Raw genomic sequence first — 24544 nt, 5'->3', positions numbered from 1 at the left:
ACGATGAAGTATTTATGGGAAGTTTGATCTGTGGAACTCATCAGCCTGAGCAGGAATTTGTGCGAGATGCATCTTTAAAGCATGACTTTGCCAGACTTAGCCCGGTTTCCTTTAATATGCTTTTTTCTTTAATAGTGGGCTTAATTTCTTACTCAGAGCTATAAAGCATTGTGATTTTGAAATGGGAAAATATTAACCGTTGAGAAAACAAATAACTGTTATGGTGTAACTGAGGAGTAGCCGGAAATAATTCCCCAAGATGTGAACCCTAGGAGAACACAGCCATGCTCCCAAGTGTTGGGGAGGGATTCACTGCGCCGACCCCCCCCCCCCCCCACCTTAGTTCGAGATAGCAAATGGTCATCTGGATAGAAAACCAATTACTCGCATTCTCTGTGTTTTCTTTTGAAAACAAATCGGTTGAACGACTGTGCTTTGAGTAATATTTTTCTCAGCGAACATATCTCTGACTTTATTAACTGGATCAAGTATGAAAGCCACACACTGTTTTCTCACGTTTTCAAAAAGCTGCATTGCCGTTGAAGTTCAGTGCCATTGCTTCCAAAGCTCGGTGTACCCGTAGGGCCGGCAGGATACCAGGCGGAAGGGGTGGTTTTCGTCTGGGGGAGGGTAAGTAGATGACGACGGTCGTGTAAGTAGGCAGTTTGGGATCTGAAATATGAAGAGGCCAGATTGCCTGGCTCTCCTAGTCTGGGATCCATTTCAGTGTCTCACTGCCTGGAAATCTGCATAGGGAAGACATGCTTATTAACCCCAGGTCATCTGCTGGATGCCAGCCTTGTCCCAGCTTCTGTGCTAAGATGTTGGAGATACGAAGCTAGGCAAACACCCATCCTCAGAGACCTCTGTACGGGGCGGTGGGGGTGGGGGGAGGACCGACATAAAACAGAGGACTTTTTAAACACCCTGTGGTGAGTACAAGTGGTAAAGATAGGCAGAGCATGTTACACCCCAGCAGAAAGGGCTCCTTAGCCGTCTGGGAGTTTAGAAGAGTGTGGAGGGTGATCAGGAAAGGCTTTCTGGAGGAGGTGACACTTGAGGTGGGTCTTAAGGAATGCAGTGGACTTAGTCACACGAAGCTTTTTGTAAAGGCATCGAGGGTCTAGTTCAGGGTGTGAGAGGACGTGCGAGGCCATTCTGGTAAGGTGAGTTTGTGCTTGGCTGAGGTTGGAGACGGTGAATACGTGGCAGGGCCAGTTTGCATATCGGTGGGTTTTTTTAGCATCATTGCCTAGTTGCCCGAGTATGACATGAAAATTAATTATTTTAACACTTTAAGTCATATTGTACTGTTAATATCTTGTATCGTAGGACCTTAAAGCTAGAATAACTGTAGTCTGTTTGCAAAAATAATAAACCAAGTTTTTTTTAAACTTTTAAGAAATTGATTGTATGGAGGTATAATCTGCATACAGTAAAGTGCCAGGATGTTAGGTGTACCGTTGGAGCTTGACTAAGATACACACGTGAGTAACTACTACACCAGCTGAAATAGAGCACATTTTCTGTTCCCTTCAGAGTCCCCCGGGCCCCTTTGCAGTCGGTCTCCACCAGTAGCCATTGACCTCCTTCCCGTCCCCGCGGGTCAGCCTTCCTGTCCCACTACTTCGTGTGAGTGGAAATGTATTTGGCTTCCCTTGCCACGCGCTCCCTCTGTGCTGAGGCAGGTCTGTTCATTTCTGTTCAGTCTGTTCCCCTTTATTGCCGAGTACGGACCTCACCGTACGGCTGTACCACAATTTGTGTATCCGTTTACTTACTGATTTACATTTGCGTGGTTTTCTCGGTTTGGGCTCTGATAAATAGAGCTGTTATGAAGTTAGTGTACGAATCTTCTTGTGGATCTGGGTTTCCATTCGTGTTGGGTATTGTAAACGATTTCCAGGTCACGAGGCAGATGTGTGTTTGACTCTTGTGAGAAGCTGCCTGTTCCCCGCAGCGGTTACACCATCGTATGCTCCCGCTGCAGCAGGTGAGAGCTGCCTCTTCTTCACACTCTGGCCAAACTTGGTGTTGTGTGTTGAACTGTCTTATTTGGTGTTCATTGTGGTTATAGTTTGGATTTCCCCTGATGATGGTGCTAATAAGCATCTCTTCATGTGCTGCTTTGACATTTGTACACTTATTTGTGAAGGGTCTATTTCTGGCTAGTTTTAAAATCAGGTTTTATCGAGTTGTAAAGAGTAGCATAAATAACAAAATCAAAACTTCTGAGAACATTGAAACGCTGGTGATTAGTACCCCTTTTCTGTTTTGTGCATTTGTAGTAAAAATGGATAAAAGCTGCTGTCTCTGTAGTCTTCCTTTTTTTTAAAAAAAAATGTTTATTTTGAGAGAGAGCGAGAGAGAGAGCACGCAGCACAGGGGAGGGGCAGAGAGAGAGAGTCAGTCCCAAGCAGGCTCTGTGCTGTTAGCACAGAGCACGACGTGAGGCTCAAGCTCAGGATCTGCGAGATCGTGACCTGAGTCGAGGTCAAGAGTCAGATGCTTCACCGACTGAGCCACTCAGGTGCCCCTTTTAGAGCATATTTTTACCTAGAGTTTTCTCTTACTAGTATTTTTTTTTTGAAGGCAGTCATGGAGCCAAAGCATTTATAGTGTTAAAATATCGCCATCTAGTGGTCCAATAATGACAGGTAACATTTAGGTTAACTTTGTTAACATCTAGTTCTCAATACACATATATATTAAATGTGTGTATATATACATACGTGTATCTGCATATTATTATGTAATGTAAATAACAAGTTATATACGTGTGTAAAGCATAATAAAATAATGAACAAATCATGAACCGACTACCCTACTGCAGAACCAGAATATTTCCATAAGTAGCTGCGTATTCTTCAGCCCCATCCTTCAGTCTCCCATATGCCGTGTTACCTAGGAAAATACCTTTCTAACTTCCATCATTTATACTTCTGGTGAATGTGGTTACTAGTTGATCAGATCCCTTGGAATTACCAAACTTTTGGTATGCCACCAAATATTGTGCCCTGTAATTGACTGTCACATCGCTTTTTCTGGTGCGATATTAACGTGCTATATTTATTTAGGATTTTTCCAAAGGCAAGGGAAGAATTAGAAAGAAGAGGCTCAGGCATTTCATTTTCATATTTTCCAAAATGGATTTGTTGGCTTGAGGGAGGGAGGTAAAATGCGGCTGCTAATAATGGGCAAATACGGTTTATTCAGATGACATCAAGACAGGCCTGTGCATTTTTGTTCCTATGTAATTTCAGAAGAGACCGTACTGACTGGGCTTACTGATTCTGAGTGCCCTGTTCCAGGAAGAACGCGTATTAAGGCAGCATAACATGGCGGTAAAGGCAACGTTAAGACAGTGAGAACTTGAGCGGCACCAGCTGTTGCTCGTGTCGGTATTACCACCACCGCCGGTTTGCGGTGAGAGCTAGTGTTGAAGACCGAGAATGCTGTATTTCCAAGAAAAGTAAAATTCATTTTGATTCAGAAATAGCTATGTGATTTTTAACCCCTCTGTGTCTTAATTTTCACATTTAAGATTTCTCATTTTAAGATTAGATGAGAGAGAGAAGAGGAGCGACGCCTCACACAGTAAAGATTGTAGATGAATAAGAAGTCAAATATGGGACTTTAAGACCCTTTGCTTTTTAGTTTTAGAATCAATCTGCCTTTCCCTTCCCTTCCCTTTGGTTATAATTGCATCTTTTCACTTTAGGATGCCTTGTTCTTCCTGAAGGATTTCTTCACGAGTCTTTCGACAGAAGTAGAGCTTCTCATGGCTCCAGATCCAGAAGGTATTAAATATGTGTAGTTTGAAAATGTCTGTAACAAGTGCTTGGATTGATTTGTTCTGAAGCCTGTTTGAGAGTGTATTTCCAGTCTTCATTCCGGTTTATAGAAGTGTGTTTTGTGTGTGTTTTTCATATTTCGCGAACGTAGTATATGTGAAAGTGACATCTTAAAAGGCGGAAGTCCGTTTTCTCTGTAGCGGTAATTGCGTTTATTAAGTGAAACATAGCAACACAAGTTACAGCTACCTGGATTTTAAGCGGGTGCTCTGAAGAAGCACAACGGATCTTCAATGTGCACGTTACCTTTGCAGTTAAGAAGTCTCCTGGAGCGGACGTCACCTGCAGTTTGCCGAGGCATTTAAGCACCTCAAAGGAGCCAAATCTCGTTCTTTCTTTCCCTGGGCCAAAGCAGCCCTCCCAGAACACCGGTGTCAGCTCCGTGGAAGTGGTTAACAGGGAGGAACAGAAGGACTTCTCAGCTGAAGAAGCAGCAGTTAGTGATCAGCCTGTGTTTTTTAGGTAAATCACTTAATTTGGATAACAAGTAAAGCTATTTTAGACTTTCGAAGGTTTATTATTATTATTTTTTTTAATGCTTATTTCAAGAGAGGGTGCGAAAGCCGGGCTGGTGGGGGTGCGGCAGAAAGGGAGGGAGGGAGGGAGAATCTCAAGCAAACTCTGTGTTGTCAGTGCGGAGCCCGATATGGGGCTCAAACCCACGAACCATGAGATCATGACCTGAGCCAAAATCAAGAGTCGTACGCTCAACCGACTGAGCGCCCCGCCCGCCTCCCCCCGTACCCCGCCCCGTCCCTCCCCGTGTCCCCCCCCCCCCCACCGCCGCCAGGTGCCCCTGCAGGTTGTTCTCGAATGTGTTCGTGTACCACTCCCTAATCGTGAGATTACGCCAGCTTTTCTGTGCCTGCCAGACCGTCGACTGGTGTGTTTATTTACAGGCGGGCCTCGCGCATCCCGCACCCCTTGATTACACGCAGCAGCCCTGGCTCAGGAGCCCTTCCTCCTGATCTTTTCTGGAGCAGGAGTGTCCTTTCCCTCTTAGCTGCCGCTTCCCCCTCCTCGGCCCTCTTCCCAGCCCCTGTGATGGCGTATTTGCACCTCCTCAAACATGGTGTCCTTTACACACCCTGGCTTCCTGCGCTTCCTCCTCCCACGTGAGAACTTTCTGCGGTTTTCCGTCTGCCCTTCCCCGGCACTGTCCTGTCTCTCCTGACCCTTCGCTCCCCAGCTCAGTCGGCACCGTCAGGAAAGTCCGGTCCCCTGCGCAGCCGCCGTCTGCTGGAGTTACTGCCCCACGGCCCAGCCAGCCGCTCGCACGTTGCAGTTTGGCCTTCGCTTCCTGACCCGTTCGTTCTCCCCGTCTTCCTTCTTTCCCAGCCCTTGATGGTGGGCGTGGAGCCTTGGCTCTTTGGAAGGAGCGAGGATGATGACCAGGCCACCTGTGTTGTGAGGGACTGTCAGCTACTCCCCTCGTTTTCTGTACTCCTGCTGACATCGATGGTCCCCAAGTTCTGTCTTTCCACGTGGACTTCAGGTTACACTTTGGCTATGGCTCAAAGCAGGCAGTGTAACTATTTTAAAGTGCTTTCATGTTTTATATATCTTCTGTACTCTAGGAACTAGGGAAAAAAATAACCGAATATGAGAATTGGAAAGATCCTGGGAGAGATGATCTCTGGTGGTTCCAGACCTTTCACCATGAAAGAAGGATCTCTTTTATTTTGTTTCTACCAAGAAATTGTGTACCCGAAGTAATCATTTGAATACCGGTTTGTTTTTTGTGAACACTGGATAACCGGTCCAAAAGAAATTGAATTGTTAACAGTTCTGGCCTAAAAGCAAAGAGGTTGGATGCTTTTTATTTAGTCAGCTTGTGTCGCCTTACTTACTTAAGCAAATGTTTATTTTTATCATTAGACTATTTAAAATTGCTTACAGAATTCTGTGTATACACTCAAAAGCTCCTAGAGGGCCTAGGACCCTGGGGTGGTAGTTAGTGATATAACCCAGATTTCTCCCTTCATAGACAAGGAAGTTAATGCCCAGAGAAGTGAGTTGACTTGCTCAAGACCACACAGTGGCCAAGTCAAGACCAGAACACAGGTCTTCATCCCAAATCCAGTGCGTTTTCTAAGTGATGGCCTAATAGCTCCCCCTCCCCCAACCATTCCATAATACTTACTGAGCTCTTGCTCTGTGTATGCCAGCTCTTGTCCTAGGCACAGTGAACAAAGTAGAGAAAAATCCCTATACAGTTGACATTACGAGTAAATAAAATAGATGATTTGTCATATTCTGTGCCGTGGGGAAGAAAGTGCGGACGGAGGAGGCAGGCGTCAAGGGGCTGTTGCCGAGAAAACCAAATGGAGAAACCAAATGGAGATGTGTATTTGGAAGACGGGGGATGACCTGGGGTCCCAGGCTCCTTGTAGTGACTGGTGGAAACACAGCACTTCCATTTTACTGTGGGTTAAACTGGGCTTTTGTGGAATGGCTTAGGATATAAATGCACACATTAACTCTGTAGAAAAATTGTGTTTCAAGTCCAATGTGCAGTCCAGCTTGGGGAAGTCCGCTTCTTCTGTTTGAGGTATACCATCGGTATATAATTATGACTTCATTGTCACAGAACTCCCAGCGTCTGTATGTTGATACCCTGTTTATCAGCATTAATTTCAAGAATGCTCACTAAAATCCACCAGTGTAGGTAGCATTTTAAAAATTTAGTGACTTGGGGTGCTTGGGTGGCTCGGTTGGTTGAGCGTCCCGACTCTTCATTTCTGTTCACGTCATGATCTCAGGGTCGTGCGATCGAGCACCCTGTCGGGCTCTCGGCAAGCGCGGAGCCTGCTTGACATTCTCTCTCTGCCCCTTTCCCCTGCTCCGCTCTGTCTAAAATAAAAAGTAAAAAATAAAAAAAAATTTACTGACAAAGATGTTTAGGTTCAGAGTTTAAGTTCCTTGCCCACGACCGCATCACATATAACTGGTAAAACTGGAATTCGTGGCTGGGTTTTCTGGCACTTTCTGCTTCACCATGGAGCTTAAATCCCTTACCTCTTCTCTTTTTTTTTACTTCTTGGTAATGATTATATCATTTGGTTTAATCTTGAAGGTTGCTTTTATCAGTTTGTTCCCTGTATAAATGGAGAATATCTGCCAGAATGAATTTTTCTAAAGTGAACATTATTTAGTAAACTAGGAAAAGATTTTTGTGAGGAAAATTTAAGTAAATCTAATGTAGAATATGATAAACATCAGTTAAGTTGTTATATTACATATTACCTTAAGAAAAGGTAGAGCTAAAAAACATTCCCCTTTATTTAGGCTTTCAGATAATTATATCCCCATCATTTTGTGTCTTCGTTTTTTATTCTCCAATTGAATAAATTTAACTTCTATCTAATTTCAGCTGTTAGTACTTTCGAATATAAATAACTCCCTTTCTCTGTCTTTAGAGAATTTAGATTCACATCAGAAGTTCCTATTCGACTTGATTATCACGGCAAACACGTGTCAATGGATCAGGTTTGGAAACTTTGTATAAATATACTCCACAAAATTATCTCCTTTGTTTTTTTGTTTTCTAATTATCTCTTTGTTTTTCTTTGTTAGGAGTTAATTTTTAAACCTTTCCTGTCATAGTTTATGTGTGTTTGAAATGATGTGCAAGATTTTAAAATTCTGGTTTTAAAGTAAACGTCATTTAAGAACCCATGAGTACAGTTGTTGTAAGTTGTGTCATATGTCCTATTAAGTGTGTATTTGTCGTAAATATTTTAAGTGTTCTAGCTTTATTCGTGAATGAATGTTACTTTGCTTTTCCCCAGTAGCAACTGTTTTACATGTGAGGTCTCTCAATCTACACATCAATCCGTTTTAAATCCTAAAGGGCACGCTAGCGGGGATCCTGATCGGTCTGGCCCAGTTAAACTGCTCCGAACTGAAGCTGAAGCGCCTCTTCTACCGGCACGGGTAGGTTCATTCGGTACATGATTCGGTACATGAGGATTTAGTATAGTTAGTGTACAACAAATTGAATGCTGAGTTTTCTTAAATAATTTAATTGCTTTCCAGTATTGTCTGCAGAGAGCTCGTTTTTAGAGGACGCTTCCCAGTTAGGGGCTACTTTTTATTCTGAGAGAGTACTAGTAGTTTGGACAGAGGAGGATTTTTCAAAAACAGCTATAGTTATTTTTAAATAATTTCCCAAAGTTGTAAATCAGTTTATTTAGCAAAAAGACTGGAAATTCATAGCGTGATGGCTCTTAGTAGCTGGGAGCCCTGTAGCAATTTATAGACATTGAATTAACCTGATGCCAGAATAAAATTAATCCCTGGATGCTCAAGAAATAAGAGCAGTGGAAGAACACACTTCTACTGGTTACCTAGGCCTCATAGAAATTACTGATGTTAAACCAGATTATACATGTGTCCATACATCCGTGTGTAATATATTCAGACTGAATGTCTACAATATCTGAACCTGCAAATCTCTTTTCTGTACACTAATAGTCATTTGCTCTAGCTTGCTAGGTGTTGACAAATTGTTTTCGTATGCCATCACCGAATGGCTCACGGACATTAAGAAGAACCAGCTACCGGGGATCTTGGGAGGCGTTGGGCCTATGCACTCTCTAGTACAATTAGGTGAGTTTTCTTTTTTAATCAAAAGATGATTTCTTTTGCCTGATCTGTGATTCTTAACCCTCTTGGAGTTCGTGGATGCCTCTGAGAGTCCTTGTGCGGACCATCTTTCTAGAAAATTCACATGCGTGGTCATGCACACCTGTAAGAACACTTGGCCTCCCATTTCAGGTTAAAAACCCCAGGGTGAGAGTGATGGCAGAGACCCGGGCTCCATCACTCCTCCTGATTTCCCTGTATCGACTGTCGTTCTAGTGCAAGGCCTGAAGGACTTGGTCTGGTTACCCATCGAGCAGTACCGGAAGGACGGGCGCATCGTCCGAGGGTTTCAGAGAGGCGCCGCCTCCTTTGGCACTTCCACAGCGATGGCTGCTCTGGAACTCACAAACAGAATGGTTCAGACCATACAGGTATCTCCCCACAGCCTGCCTTCCTCTGTACAGAGAGGAGGACTTATTGTAAAATGGTTGGGGTTCTTTTTTGTTTGTTTTTAAAATGATATTGTGAAACTATACAAAATGCTGGAGTAGGTATTTTATTTATGATGAGTTAATTTTTCATTTTTTTATTGCTTAGCTTTCCGGTGTTAAATAATTAGTAGAATAAAGAAGTGGAATGCAGTGTCAAATTTGTTTGCCTGTTTCAGTTAAATTATGACCTTTAAGTTAGTCGAGGATTTATTTTGCCTCCTTTATATGAAAAGATCATAGCTAAACGTAAAGAAATCATTGCAGATCAAATAGCAGATGTATTAAGGTTTGTTGCATTAAGTATTGAGCTCTAGCTGACCTTGTCTGGTTGTTCACGGACAGGGCATTCTTGAGTAGCCTGGTAACATGGAGAGTGTTCTCCGAGGACAGAGGAGCCACTGAAAAAGTCTGATCAATCCAGATATTAATTTTTTTTGACGTTTATTTTTGAGAGAGAGAGAGACAGCAGGAGCAGGGGAGGGGCAGAGACAGAGGGAGACACGGAGTCCGAACCAGGCTCCAGGCTCTGAGCTGTCAGCGCAGAGCCTGACGCAGGACTTGAACCCACAAGCCGTGAGATCATGACTGAGCCGAAGGCGGACGCTTAACCGACTGAGCCACCCGGGCGTCCCCTAGGAATTAATTCTTAATGTGCCCTTTCATGTTCTTGTTTTTTTTTGTAAAGAACTCAGCCCCTGCAGAAGTGCCTGTGTTAGAGCCTGTGGGTCCCTGTGTTCTTTTGGCCAAGTACATCATTGGGGCGTGTGCAGACTTTTCCTCTGATTCATTCTTTCTGATAAAATGATCCAGGCAGCAGCAGAGACTGCTTATGACATGGTGTCTCCTGGGACCCTTTCTATCGAGCCCAAGAAGATCAAAAGGTTTCCTCATCACCGCCTGGCCCACCAGCCAGTGGACCTGCGGGAAGGTGTGGCCAAGGCCTACAGTGTTGTGAAAGAGGTGAGTGGTATTTGAGAGGATGAGGCGGAAGCAGCTGGCATGCTTTCCTGGCTTTTGTCTAACGAGCGTTCCATGGTTGGGATTTGTTCCTGACAATCCCTGAGAGTGGACTTCGAATTGCTCCCAGTAGCGAGTGCAGATATCTGCATGAGGTCAGAGACTGGGGCCACGTAGTGATGGGCTCACAAGAGGGGTCATGATCCAGAGGAAAGACCGATTCTCCTTACGTGCAGAGGCCGGCTGGGTCGCGGAGACCAGCGCGTGCCCTCCGCAGCCGGCTGTGACACGGGAGTCACACTGCGCTGTAGTTGCTCAGCTTTGTTGAGAAGTGCAGCTTTTACAGCTTTTCAGGTGAGCCGCTCACTCTCGTCCCGATCCCATGCCTCCACTGTCCTGAAGGCGGTACGTGGTTTTTTGTACACGTTTTTGCAGTTTTATCATGTATGTATTCCTGAGCAACACGTACTGTTGTTTATATTTTGAAAGTCGCCATAAATGGCATCACCGTGTATGTATCGCTGTGTAACGTCTGCCTTTCAAGATCGATCCATGTTGGTATGTGTACATTTAATTTAAACTGTCTTACAGCATTTTACTGTATGACCGTATTTCCCTGTTGGTAGACAGTTGCCATTTTTGCCCTAAAACACTGCTTTAGGGGAGCCTGGGTGGCTCAGTCGGTTAAGCATCCGACTTCGGCTCAGGTCACGATCTCGCGGTCCGTGAGTTCGAGCCCCGCGTCGGGCTCTGTGCTGACAGCTCCGAGCCTGGAGCCTGTTTCACATTCTGTGTCTCCCTCTCTCTCTGACCCTCCCCCGTTCATGCTTTCTCTCCCTGTCTCAAAAATAAATAAATGTTAAAAAAATAAAAATAAAAAAATAAAACACTGCTTTAGGAATGTTCATATAAACGTCCCTTTATTTGTGCAAGAGGTTATGTGTAGCTGTTCGAATCCTGACCCTTATTAAGTATTGCCAAATTGCAGTTTAGTTGCACCAGTGAATCCCGGTTCTTTATGGGCCTTGTTGGGGACATTCTTTTTAATATGACATGAAGTTTGAGGTTGTTGTACTCATGATGCATATATTAGGATTTCATTAAAGATCTTTTTTTCCCATCATATTCGGACAGGCACAGGTGCCTAGGACGGTCTTTTCCCTGACAAAGTAGCCTCTGGTCCCGAACAGTCGGATGACCACTGAGGTAGGGCCCCCAGTACATGTATTAGTGGAATAAGTAAGACCACTTGCCTTTCTTAAGAGGAGATTCATTTGGGAGAATAGAGAGAATTACTGGTCAGACCTGTTCCTGCAGATATCAGGATGGGCTAGTTATCTAACATGTAGTCATGTTAGAAATCAGGTTTGTAAAATGATTCTGGGGTTCAAGGCCTAGTGGGGGCCGTTGAAAGCCAGATGTAATGGCACTTGGATATGGGGCACTTTACAGTTTACACAAAGCTTGACCAACTTAATCTGTGTTCATTAAAAAAAATATTTATGTGCTTACTTTGTCCCAGCTGTATAGCGACCATCAAAGGTAGGTGGTGTTCCTTGCTCAGCCCTGAGGACCGGCTCTGTGGGAACAGCTCCCCAGTGGAACCGGGCAGGTCAGAGTGGGTCAGGATTGGAACCTGGGTGTTCGGCTCTGCCACGTCCTCTTCTTTCTCTCAAACTGTCAGGATGAGACTGGGGGAGGGAGGGTGTGAACAGTGAGCACCCTGTAGACGGATCTCAATTCTGTGTTAAAAACTTTTTAAATAGAGGCACCTACATGGCGATAAACGCGTCTTTTCCCTTTTAGATGTTAGTAACTCAAAGATTGAGAGAACACACCCCGTGTATTTCACAGAAAGGCTGCTCCTCTAGATCCGGGCTCTGCGCACCATAGCCTGTAGGGCAGATCTGGCCCCGGCCCGTTTTTGGGAGGATCTTCTAGCTCAGGGTTATTTTTACAATTTTGAAGGATCGTAAAAAGAAGACAAAAAGAAAAAGCATGTACAGTAGAGACTGTGTGGCCCACAAACATTTGCCTTCTGGCCCTTTCCCGAGGAAGTCGGCCGACCCCGGCTTACGTACCTCCCCCTCGTGGGAGGCAGGTAGCTGTGATGAGGGCGGGGGTGGTGGTGGTGACCCGGAACACGCTTAGTGAATACGCGGTTCCTGCCGTGCTGGTGTCGTTAGGCGCGTCGTGGCATTTAATCTCGACAGTCCCCACACCGTGGAAATTCCCCATCGGAAGGACTTGAAGGCAGCGCCTAAGTGCCGGAGCTGAGATGGAATTTACTTCTGTTGTCTCCACACTTGCTGGTGGGGCTTGCCGGGTGACGTCAGCTAGTACCCGGAGGGGGCCGAGGGAGGAGCGGGGAGGTGGTGGGGCGAATGGATAAACGGAGCCTTTTCTCTCTTGTATGTACTAGATGGTTGTAAAAAATGGCACTTAGATGGTTGGTTTTTTGTTTTTGTTTTTTCTTCTTCTGTACTTTCCCTGCTCCGGTGTTCCATGCTTTTGCCTGCTGTGGCGGGTGGGAGGGGTACTCTTGCTCGCCCGTCAGAGTGATGGCAGGATTCTGGGTTAGGACAGCTTCCTTGATTTCCCCGGAGAGCCCGCAGTTCCTTGCGCTGTGCCCCTCCTGAAACGGCCACACCGGAACAGGGACTTGTGTCCCCTGCAGGGAGGGGTCCGGAGTTAGACAAGTCAAAAGTCATGCCTGAATTTTACCAGCTCGGTTTGATCAACACCTTTACATATTCAGCTTTAAAGGTTAACAGTCATTATTTTAATGTTACACAGTTAGAAGAGGAAAACATGCTACAGAAAATTATTAAACATGTTCCTGCTTTATGTTCTCAGATTTTTTTCTGTTTAACCCAGTAAGATGTTGTATTTCGCCTTTTCTCTTAAGTGCATGTTCCATGGTTATATTTTCTAGCAAATAGACGATAATTTAAAACAAATTAAGTAATTTTCTGGAGTTTCATAGAATTAGGTTTTCTTGTTATGGTTGGATCGGAAGAACTATCACCGTATTTCTTTTGAGATTATGTTATTCCGGAAGCTTTGTTTGCTAAGTTTGATTTAACTAGAGTGATTAATAGTGCCAGGAGGGCTCCTCTTGGATCATTAAATATTTCTTTAAGCTTCCCTATGTGAAATTGTAGTTTAGCTGTATTTTTTACACACACGTGTCACAACAAAATACTAAATCATAATAATTGCCTTTTATTTTCCCTTAGAATTTTGTCATTAATATAATTATCCTGGGTTATCTCAAAAGCACGGTGGGTATTTTTTTTGGTCTAGTTGCAAGCATACTGTTGATGAACTCTGCTAAAGCTGTGTACTGCGGGAAAATTTAGAGATTTTTCTGGCCTTCTCTCCTCTCTCCCTCTCAGGGACTTACAGACACGGCTCAGACTATTTACGAAACTGCAGCTCGAGAACACGAGAGCAGAGGGGTCACCGGCGCCGTGGGCGAGGTCCTGCGCCAGATTCCTCCCGCGGTGGTGAAGCCTCTGATCGTTGCCACAGAAGCAACATCAAATGTATTAGGTGGCATGAGAAACCAAATTAGACCAGATGTTCGGCAGGACGAGTCCCAGAAATGGCGCCACGGGGAAGACTGATTTTTCAGACGTGACTCTTCGTGAAGACAGCGCGGGGCAGGGGGGCGGGAAACAAGGAGCATAGCGTCCCGTCGGCAGCTTCAGAGGGAACTCATTTAATTTTATTGTGCTCATCTCAGGAACAAAAGCGTTTCTCAGTTGAATAATTTAATATCAAAAAAACACGCAACCAAAAACTTGTGACGTTTCAGGGCTCGTTTGGTACTTGCCTGTAGAAACGTTTGGCGGCTGGCGTCAGAAGTCCTAAGCGTTGGCTGCTGAGTGAGTGAAACGCTTGCTTTTATCGAAATGGCTACAATTCTCCTTGCTGGAGACGAGAGAGCATTGGAAGCCGCCTGTTACAGTGGAGCGTTCGGAAACCTGTCGCTTTGAAAGGGCCATTTATGTTGCCCCGAGGAGCTGATTTTTCTCAAGGTTGAAAAAGAACCACAGCTTCGAGACTTTCACGGAGAACGAGAGACCGAGGCTCCAGGGAGAGCAAAGCAAATAGGATCTTAATATAAATATCACTGAGGAATAACTAACCTAGTCGGTTGGAGTTAGTGTCCGTGCACTTGAGAACACGATTTCCATTTCCTCAGAAAACCTTTCTGTGGGAGTTTGAGAACGTGAATGTCGCAGACGTGTTCTGTTGTGTTGCACTTTATCTTCTGTGTGTGTGTGCGTGTGCGTGTGCGTTTAGGTTAATACAAGTCGAGATACATTCGTTATGTAATTTACAGATTTTCACAAACTATAAAGAGGAGTAAACTGAGTGTTTTTGGCGAAGGAAGCTAATAACTCAAACGTAATGACTTCCATTTATTTGAAGTGTAAATGAAAATGTGCACTCTATAATGAACTGGGGCCCATATGATTGTTTATATGTTCAGTTTTCAGCAGGGACAGTGCAGGCTTGTTAGGACTGTGTGGAGAGGGAGATTGGAAATGATTTTTACTCTTGTGAAATTAACCAAAAATCCTCCAAATATGCCCTAATCAGCTATTTCGAAGTATACCGTTTTTACTTGGTTAACGATGTACGTTTTGATAACCTGTCAGGAATGAATAAAGTATTTTTATTTAAAGGTAAAATTGTTTTATGCTTCCATGAATATTTTGCTTGTCTTAGAGCATATTTATAGATGCAGTACTAGGATCCATCCCAAGATACCTGGGACACTTTCTCAAAACTGATTTTGGTTCATAGCAAGGAAATCCTTACCTAGGAGTGAGAGGGAAGTTGTCCGCAGGAACTCCCTTTTTGACTTTCGGTTGATCTGGCAGAAAGCAAGTGGGGGACTTTGTCCAGTGTTTACAGCTGCATGATGGGACTTCTCGTTTCCCAGAGTGGGGAGACTCACGTCTCGGATGTGAGTTTGGATTTCAGAACTGCTTCTCAGCCAGGGGTTTGAAAAATGATGTGGAATTGATTTCATTCTCTAGGTTCTCTGAACAAGAGGGCAACGTAGACCAAAAATCTGGGCCTTTAACATTGATGAAAGTTGTGTTAAACAGTGTTTAATTTTTATTCTGTTTTCCTTTGTACTGTTGAAAAAACTCAGAGAAGCGCCTGTTTAAGTGTCACGGAACTTTCTTTTACTTTGCGCCTGTAAAATGCAGTCTGTGTAAAATGGGATCCCGAGGAAACACTAGCCACACCCGTTCATCACCACGAAGCCTCAGCCTGCTTTGGGGGCATGTTCCGACCACCCTGCTCACCGACCCCACCATGTTCCAGGTTCCTTAAAACAGAGCATACTGTGTATGTTTTCTGTGATGACGAATCAAACTGAATTCAACTTAAAATATAAAAGAGCTTTACATTTTCCGTAGTTACACCGATTATTTAAGTTCAGTTAGATACAGCATAGGGAGAAATAACCATCCTCTTCTTTGTACTGAGTTGTAAATAGACTGGTTTTTCGACACATTCGGTTTATAAATCCTGTTTTGACCTACATCTCCATAACGTATTCTCCACGGTCTGTGTCCTGTGCTCCTGCACCTGCTGTCCACAGCCTCTGTTTGGGAACCGGAAACCTGCCTCAGAAAGGTCCAGTGTCGAGGTTCTGTTCGTTGCCTCTTTAATCCAGATGGTCTTTGCTGGAGATGTTTATGTAGGTCATATCTGAACCCTTCTGCATTATTAAGTATCTTCTATTTTTTCTCTTAAAAAAAAAATGTCTCTTCCAGCTTTTATGTCGCAACGACGCAGTAAGAAGACCGTTGGGCAGGGCCCTTGGGCTGCCAGGTCCGCACTCACTAGGCAGGTGACGTGGCCAAGACATTTGATTTCTCTTCAGTCTCAGCGTCTGCCTGTAAACTAAGGGGGTTTTGGGTGACAGAGCCCAACAGATTTTTGGCTGATGAGGGCGTGTGTGTGCGCGTGTGTGTGAATGGCGGTGTGGGATGTAGCGCTTGATAGAGGGCCCCAGTCCTGCGACACCTCGCGCTGATGGCGCCGAAGGAGAGCGCCCACGGCAGCCGTGGGCTCCCCTAGATCTGGGATCTCTCCCGAGTGCTGCATTTGAGAGGCTGCGGTGGCCGCGTGGTTGACTTTTGAGGTGCGGTTCTGAACGGAGCGGACTGCGTCCGTCTGCTTGGTGCTGCCTGGCGGCCAAACGGGCATCTCCCCAAGGAGTCCAGCGAGCAAGCTTGACCGAGATCTGTCAGCGAGTCTTAGGACAGACAGTGTTCCAGAGACGTGTGAGGACCACTCGGTTAAGACCGCGAAGTCCATGGCGGTACCTTCTCTTGAACGGGGACTGACTTGCACTCCCAGTTGCCCTCTCTGTCCCCAGATTGCTGTTATTTACAAGTAGGACATCCACTTTAAGATTTATTTGCCTTTTAGGATAGACCGAGTGTTTCTTTTAGAGCAGTAAACGTCCGTTTTAGCCACGTTTGGGTCCAATTTGGATTCCCGCTTACGCGCACGTATTTAACATCGATGTTTCTATAACGCAAAACTCGCTTTAAGAAGTCTTTCCAAGCAGCCGTGTGCCTAAAATGGCAAAAAATACTAAACACCGGTGTTTCCTGCCTCCTGCTGTGTGTGTCACTTTTCCAGTAAAGTCCTGTTTACTTTGTAATCGTCCCCTTTTGAAAGCTGTGTTCTGTAGGCTTGGGGCCTCGGTTCAGTTTCTAAGCCGTCTAGACGACTCTGTCTCTCCCGTGCGGGGGCCGCGTGTCCCGGCGTGTTTGGTTCGGGTTCTGTGCGCTGTGCGCACTCTCACCAGAGCGCAGAGACAGCGGGCAGTGTCGGAGTCCGGCAGTTTGCAACGAGAACACTTGCGCTAACTGGCTTCAGGGTTGACAGCTGTGGAGAGCTTCGGGCCTCGACTTGAATCACCGGCCTTTGTTTCCGTTTTCTTACACCTGCATTGGGCGTCTTCCCTCAGAATTGTGGGGAGGAAGCGTGGCAGGGGTCGTGAGCAGTTACTCTGTTTCCCCTCCCATCCTCTTAACCTGCTTGGGACCTTAGGGACCAGGTCGAGAAAGTTCTTTAAGCTCGAAAGGAAGGGACTGTCAAAAACTCGTGACCCTCTTTGTATCTGCAGGTGGATTAGACAAGCCAGCTGATATCAAGTAGAATAAATCAAATACGGATTTGTGAGTCTTAGGTGTTAACGAGGAAGGTTATGTATATAGCGTAGAGTTAATGTAGGGGAAAAAAATCTTTTGTCGAGCAAGCCCATTTCTGCTAGTCTTTTCATATAACAATAGCTGAGTGCTTTGATGCCAATTTAAGTCCCTATCGTCGGGGTCAGCCAGGCACACCGCTCCCCTCAGTAGACTTCATAAACACAGCTGTCATCAGCCCGCTTACGCGGGGAGTATTTTCCTTTCATTGTAGTCTGCACACCGGAGGTAGAGGTGTTCTAACACCATCACGATGGGCTGCTTTGGGGATGAGAAATTTGAGTGCCAACGATTCCCATTTCGAGATGTCAGCAGTTTTCAAAAACATTGGTGTTCGAGATCTTTGCCTCCTGGGCCAACCATGGGCACCTTGGTTTCGAGTGCCCCCTGCTGACGGTCAGGAGGTGGCAGGTGTGACGCTGGCTGGCTCCGTGACCTCTCTCCAGGGCAGTGCATTGTTGACGTAGCAGCCCCCGCTTTAAGAAATGTGTTTATCTTGCTGTTCGACACGTATTTTGTATATATGAAATGGCAGCTTCTAGTTTCTAGTTGGATTCGTCTTCTCTCGTTTCTATAGAACTCGCCGATCACCCAGGACCGGTTGCTTCTTGATGGTGGAATTTGGAAGGGGCACCAAGTTCGGCTCTTCTGTGAATCCATCCCGACTTCAGAGATTGAATTTAATCTCACCGCAATGTTGTGTACTCGTTGCTAAGTTTCCTAGTTTCCCCTAAGGTAATTTTGGATGTGAGTACTTTAAGAATACCGATGCTGTATGAGTATTTTTGTGGAAATGTAACTTTTTGTCAGTGTGACTGTTGAAAATATTATGAAATGAAGAGAACTCTTGAAGAAAAACATTTACTCTTTGGAGTTTGCTTTAAACACTATTGTCTTTCGCCAAGAACTGTTCCCAAAACCTGTATAAAATATGTTTGGGGGTGGGGTGTAGGTCTGTGTCAGATCCTGTTTACGAGAAACAGTGTTCCTATGATCTGGGTCCTCGCGATAGCAAATCGTGTATCCACCTGCTCTCGGATATGCAGGGCATGTCATTTTAAAATGTGCCACTCCTGCCCCCTTTAGGGCATGAATCACTCTATTATCCCTACAATGTGGACTTGTGGCAAACATACCTTGCTGTTTCGGTCTTAGGGACCTAGTTAAATACTTGATAAATCTGTTCTATTTGGAGGAACATTTTTAGCTTTATAAAAGAGGTATTTTAAAGAAACACTTTGATATGTTTATTTTTGAGACACACACACACACACACACACACACACACACACACACACAGCACAAGCCAGGGAGGGGGAGAGAGAGAGGGAGACAGAATCTGAAGCAGGCTCCAGGCTCTGAGCTGTCAGCACAGAGCCCGATGTGGGGCTCGAACTCATGAACCGCGAGACCATGACCTGAGCTGAAGTCGACACTTAACCGACTGAGCCACCCAGATGTCCTGTTTAACGCTTTTAAAGGCAACGCTTTAAAAGAGGTTTTGATGTGACAGATGTCACTACATCACCATCCACTTTGAGCTGCCAGGGGAAAGTCCCATCATGCTCCACACAGGGCTCTTGTGAAGGAGGGCCGGCAGCCTCTGTGAGATGCTTTCTGTGACCCAGGGCTCGTGGCGCCTGGGCGCTCTGTCACCCTCAGGGCCCCTCGGAGAGGCGCTTGTTACAGTCCCCGGTTTCCAGAGGAGGAAGCAGGTTCAGAGAAGTCCAGGGAACCTTTCCCAAGGTCACACGGCTTGACTCCCAGACCCCATGCCCATCCTAAGACATCACTGCAGGGGAACTTGCACAGTTGTCTGAGTTAGTGAGAACTCGTCACTCGTTAGGAAACTAAGAAAGGAATTTTGCTAGAAGATGGAGATCCACGACCCTTCGAGGACTTGAGCCCAAGGCAAGGACAACTTGCTTCTCCGTCTCTCCCCTGCACTGCCAGCTTCTCTCCCCTCGCCTGGCTCAGCACCGGCCGTGCTAGTCATTCGGTTCTGTCGCATCCCTGGCTGCAGGGGTTGGAGCCACTTGGAGATTTTTTTTTTTTAATGCTGAAGCTCGGGTTCCACTCTGCACCAATTAAATAAAAATCTGCAAAAAGGGCTAAGTCAGGGTCTCTCCACCTTAGCAATCTTGACATTTGGGGCTGGATAATCCATCGTCGAGGGGGCTTCTTGGGCATTTTAGGGTGTTTAGCAATATCCTTGGCCTGACCCAGTAGATGCCAGTAGCACCCGCCCCCCAGTCGTGAAAGCCAAAGACGTCTGCAGGTATGGCCAAGTGTCCCCTGGGCGGCAGAACCCGCCTGGGACAGACCACGGGGAGGTCATGTGCAGCCTGGAGCGAGAACAGGGCCTAAGAGCCTTCCCACATTCCTTTCTAGAATGCTCTGCCTGCTTCCTCCTGATCACAGCTTAAAGGTTACCATTTTCAGACCGGGCCAGCCACCCTACCTACTTCATTCCCCGTCCCCGCACACCCTCCTTAAAACATAACAAACGTTTATGGTCCCTCTCACGAACCCAAATGGACTTGTTTCACTCCTGATTGTCTGACCCCCTCCGTGAGGGCAGGGTGCGCATACACCTGGTGCCTGGCACAGGCCTTGCCCAGAACCAAGGCATCAGGGCCCAGTGAATGGATGAGCGAGCGAACGACCGAATGAACCTTAGGGGTCATATAACCCTCCGGTCACTGTGCCGTTGAGAACGAAGCCCAGAGAAGCAAAGTTAGGCGCCCAGGATCACACGATTTAGTACTTGAAGTCCTTTATTCAATGCAATTTTACTCTTTTCCTGGTTTTAGCAGTATTTAAGAAGCAATACAAATCTATAACTATATGTAAAATAGATGAAAATGCAATTTCTGTTCGGTATTCACTATGTGCCGACTGCGTTCAGCACTCAACCATGGGGCGTCCACACTCCGCATCAGCCGGGGCCCTGGCAGGAGGCAGACGGCCACTCAGGGCGCCCAGGAGGCTGTAAGGAAGGGACTGACTCAGCAGAGGTGGGCGGGGGCTGGGGAGACCCACAGGGACCTTGGTGTCCCTTTCACTTTCAGCTCTGGGTCTGTCCTGGGCCTCAGCCAGGAGGCGGTGGTGATTTCTCGCTTTTTGAGCAACACCGAGGCAACATTAAGTCTCACTGCGGGCCTGGAGGGAAGAGGGAGAGAGGCTCTCAGAGCCTGCCTCCGAAGGAGAGGGGGTGCCCCACACAGCGGTGGCCTCGCACAGCCAAGTAGTCAGAGGGGCCAGAGGGACAAATCCCCGCCCCCCCCCCCCACCTCCCATCTGCTGCCGGACCCCTGGGTGGGGGGCAGCTGTGAGCCACCGGGCTTTCCAGCATCCTCTCACCTGTATCCGTGCTCTGCAGGTGACCAAACCGATGCTTAGGAGAAGTGACCCACCCACAGCCACACCATCTGCTAGTCCGGGAACACTGGTCACTAATGACAGATGAAACCCCCCCAAATCCCAACCGCTTTTCATTCACATCAAGTCCAGCTGGTGCTCCCGATGTCTGGCAGCTCTCCTCTAGGGTACTGGAGGACCCCAGGTTCCCCCCATCTTGTGGCTCTGCCTCCCCCACCCCCCCCCCCCAGGCGGGGATTGAGGAGGCCAGCCTCGAAGCTGGGGACATTTGCCCGCAGGCTATTGGTCCGAATCCTGTCACGTGACCACGCCCAGCACGAAGCCAACCTGGCAGTGTGGCCTTGGTGTGAGCCTAGGAGGGTAGAAGGAAGTCGGGGTCTGGGGGCGGGGGTGCTGGCCACGCCGCTGCAAGAATGTGGCTGCGGACCCGTGCTGTTAGCGCCTACCGAGTGGAGTTATAAGCAGTTCGTTGCATTCCAACGTTAATTTGCCGCCACCAGAATTGGATTTTTGTTTTCCTCCCTGGCTTGTTTACACTCCTGAAAGCGGTTCCACGTGGTGCAGTTTGAATTCAGCAGAAAGATGTGCCGAGTAACGAGGCAGGAGGACGAGTAACGTCACCGTCCTCCAGAGTCGTCCGCGTCACTGGAGGATCTTTTAAAACTTTTAAAAGAAACTCAGGCCACACCCAAGACCAATAAAATCACAACACCTGGGGCTTTTTTTTTTTTTTTTTTTTTTTTTTTTTGACGCTTCCCGGGTGACTCGTGTGCAGGCAAGTTTGGGAGCCACTGGTATAGTGGCTAAGAATGTAGATTTTATTTTATTTTTTAAGTTTATTTATTTTGAGAGAGAGAGAACGTGCGGGGAAGGGGCAGAGAGAGAGAGGGTGGGGCGGGACCGACAATCCGAAGCAGGCTCCGTGCGCGGAGGGCAAAGAGCCCCATGCCGGGCTCGAACTCACAAACCGTGAGATCTTAACCTGAGCCAAAATCAAGAGTCGGACACTTAACTGACTGAGCCACCCAGGCTCCTCAAGAATCTAGATTTTAGAGAGTCAGGCTGCCTAGGGCCGAACCCAGGCTTCAGTACTTGTTAGCTGTGTGGCCTTGGGGAAGTTGCTTGACCTCTCTGGGCTTCAGTTTCCTCCTGTACAGCGATAATAATATGGTTATTATGAGGATTGTGTGAGTTAATAGGCGCAGAGTGCTTAGAATAGTGTCTCACACACTGTGTAAGTATCATGTGAGCATTAGATGTTTCCTGAATGCCTCCTATGTGCAATGTCCCAGGCTAGAGATGAAAGATGTCCCCTTGCTCTTGGGGAGCTCAGAACCCAGTGGGAAGACATCGATTAGACACAATCATTCCAGCCATTTGTCCCTTATCAAATGGAAATCAATGTTTTGCTCTTGAGAAATCAAGTAATATATCACAAAGCCAAAGAAAGGAGCAGACGCTACCCAGAGAGGTTTTAGAATTGGAATACCCGCTTCTGAAGACACCACTCGGGTCTCTCTCCCCACAGCCGTTCAGAGACCTGGCTTCCCAGGCATTAAACACAGATCTGGGGAAGCCTTGGGATCGCTGCGGGGAGCCGGCTCCCTTTTTAGCCTCGTGTTCAGGATTGCCTGGTTACAGGGGAATTTGACTTAAGGGGTGCATCCTGGGTAGCATTTGGAAATAAAAGTCAAAGAGGGTGCTGGAGTCAAAGTCTTTCGGGTTTGGGGAGAGCCAAGAAAAATGAAACCTCTCACGTCCTTAGAGGAAGAATTTCTAGGCTCTCAGCAGAGGGCAAAATATGCTTTTAAATTTAGATTCCACTGAGGTATAAAGGGAAACATGACCGCTTGGTGCAAAGTACTAGGCTTTTTTTGGGTTTTTTTAATGTTTATAGAGAGTGAGCATGAGCTGGGGAGGGGCAGAGAGAGTGGGAGACACAGAATCTGAGGCTGACTCCAGGCTCCAAGCTGTCAGCACAGAGCCTGACAAGGGGCTTGAACTCACAAGCTGTGAGATCGTGACCTGAGCCGAAGTTGGACGGACGCTTAACCGACTGAGCCAGCCGGGTGCCCTGCAAGGTTCTGGTTCTGCTTCCAAAACCCTAATGGGAGCATTTGTCAGCCCAGATGTGGCCCAATTAATTTTAGAGGGCTGGAGACCTCAAGGCTATTACTCCAGAATGCCTTTAATATTTGGGACAAGTTAGGCACAATCCCCCTCTCCACTCCACTCTATTTTCATTTCAGTATCAGTGGCAACAACTCCACGGTGAGAAATCTCCCTTCATTTATGAGGGACACTCCTGGAGCCCCATAAACACCTCTCTTTTCCATTTCAGTATGAACCAAAGTTTTACTTTTTTTAAATTTTCCCCTTCAGCACATACAATTTTCTTCAAAGCCCTTTTTATTGTTTTCTTTAAGTTTATTGATTTATTTTGAGAGAGGAGAGAGCACGAGCAGGGGAGGCGCAAAGAGAGAGGGAGAGAGAGAACCCCAAGCAGTCCCCTCGATGTCAGCGCAGAGCCCGAGGTGGGGCTCGAACTCACAAACTGTGAGACCTGAGCTGAAACCACGACTCGGTCGCTTAACTGAGTGAGTCATCCAGAGGTCCCTTCAAAACCCTTCTTAATAATCTTCATACGGGCTTTCACTTTGAAAGCCATTTTCTCAGCCTTTATGTCTTACTTGCTGAATCGGGGTTTTAGCCACTCTCCATCCCAAAGACTGACCTTGAGTAAGTTATTTAACTTTGCTGCGTCTCAGATTCTCCGTGACTTATCTGTTCAACACATCAGACGAGGGGGAACAACCGAGTCAATGATATACCCATTTAAAATTTGGGTGTCTGTTTGCCAATTGCTGTCTGGTTGAAGTGGTACCTACTAACATATACCCGCTAGCAAGGTTAATCATTAAAACATCTTTTTCTTCCAAAGACGTCTTTAAACAACCGTGTTCCAGAGAAATCATTGCCTGTTCCCATTTCTATATTCTGTTACGCTTTGGAACTGATCTGTTGTAAGTAACCCTTTAAAACAAGGGCTTTGAGGGGCGCCTGAGTGGCTCAGTCGGTTGAGCATCTGACTTCAGCTCAGGTCATGATCTGTCCATTCATGAGGTTGAGCCCCGTGTCGGGCTCTGTGCTGACAGCTCAGAGCCCAGAGCCTGCTGCGGATTCTGTGTCTCCCTCTCTCTCTGCCCCTTTCCTGCTCATTCTCTCTCTCTCTCTGAAAAATAAGTAAACATTAAAAAAAAAATTTTTTTTTTAAGGGCTTTGGAAATCTGTGCAGGATCCCTTGTGGGAAAAGAGCAAGCCTCCCCCTCGGCCAGCAGGGGGCGCCCGCTCCCTTCCCGAGTGGAACTTTGGTTCAGCAACTACCGAGTTCGGAGCCAGCCCGCATCCGCCGCGCATCTGAGCCTGCGCGGAGTCCGACCCCCGCGCCCCGTGGGAAGGTTTGGGAAAAATCCTAACTATCCCAATCGTTTCGCCAGGCTTGTCCCGTGGCAGGCGTCCTCTTGGTGGAGGGCACTGCTTAAATTAAACACGAAAATCGCTTTTTATTTCACAATTTCTCCCTGGAAATACTCCCCTGGGTGGTAGAACACACCAGGGCCAACTGTCAATGCCCGGGGCTTGGTGTGGTTGTCACAACAGGCTGATAAGGGAATATTTAGGGCATGAAATAATGGAAATGCGTTTTATATTCAGATAAAGATCTTTGGTTGTTTTTCCCGCAGGGGTATCTAAGGGTGAGTCTAAAACAGAAGCCTGTTTAAGGTTCATTTCTTTGCTGGAAATGCAGCCCCCTAGCCCGGTCACCCCGCCCCTCGGGGCTGGGAGGCGGGATGCGCCGGCCCTGGTGCATGAGTAATCAAGATAATAATTTAGTGCAATGCTTTTAAAAAGCACAAATGAATGCACCAACATCCGTGATCACCAAAACATCGACATTTTAGTTTTAGTTTTTAAACAGGTAATGCCTTTATATTTTTAAGTAAGCTCTGTGCTCAACATG

At 46.5% G+C, this 24544-nt stretch overlaps 1 protein-coding gene across 4 annotated transcripts in view; it reads left to right on the top strand.

Annotated features, from left to right (window-relative positions):
* ATG2B (autophagy related 2B) overlaps positions 1-18389 on the top strand; it is a 72801-nt gene extending 54412 nt beyond the window's left edge. For 3 of the 4 annotated variants that reach the window (XM_053889770.1, XM_053889771.1, XM_053889769.1), the window contains exons 35-42: positions 3722-3800; positions 4109-4316; positions 7274-7343; positions 7708-7790; positions 8344-8465; positions 8718-8872; positions 9743-9892; positions 13288-14592. In XM_053889770.1, the coding sequence (XP_053745745.1) occupies positions 3722-3800; positions 4109-4316; positions 7274-7343; positions 7708-7790; positions 8344-8465; positions 8718-8872; positions 9743-9892; positions 13288-13518 (1098 nt within the window). In that variant the 3' untranslated portion in view covers positions 13519-14592. Of the gene's footprint in view, positions 1-3721; positions 3801-4108; positions 4317-7273; positions 7344-7707; positions 7791-8343; positions 8466-8717; positions 8873-9742; positions 9893-13287; positions 14593-17719 lie in introns of those variants that run through there. The other variant, XM_019462207.2, reaches the window with a different exon arrangement.
* Positions 18390-24544: the final 6155 nt, after the last annotated feature.

Source organism: Panthera pardus, unplaced genomic scaffold (genome assembly GCF_024362965.1).
Source record: "Panthera pardus isolate Hobbes unplaced genomic scaffold, ASM2436296v1 HiC_scaffold_24, whole genome shotgun sequence".
NCBI lineage: Eukaryota > Metazoa > Chordata > Mammalia > Carnivora > Felidae > Panthera > Panthera pardus.
This window is presented reverse-complemented; position numbering and strand designations above follow the sequence as displayed.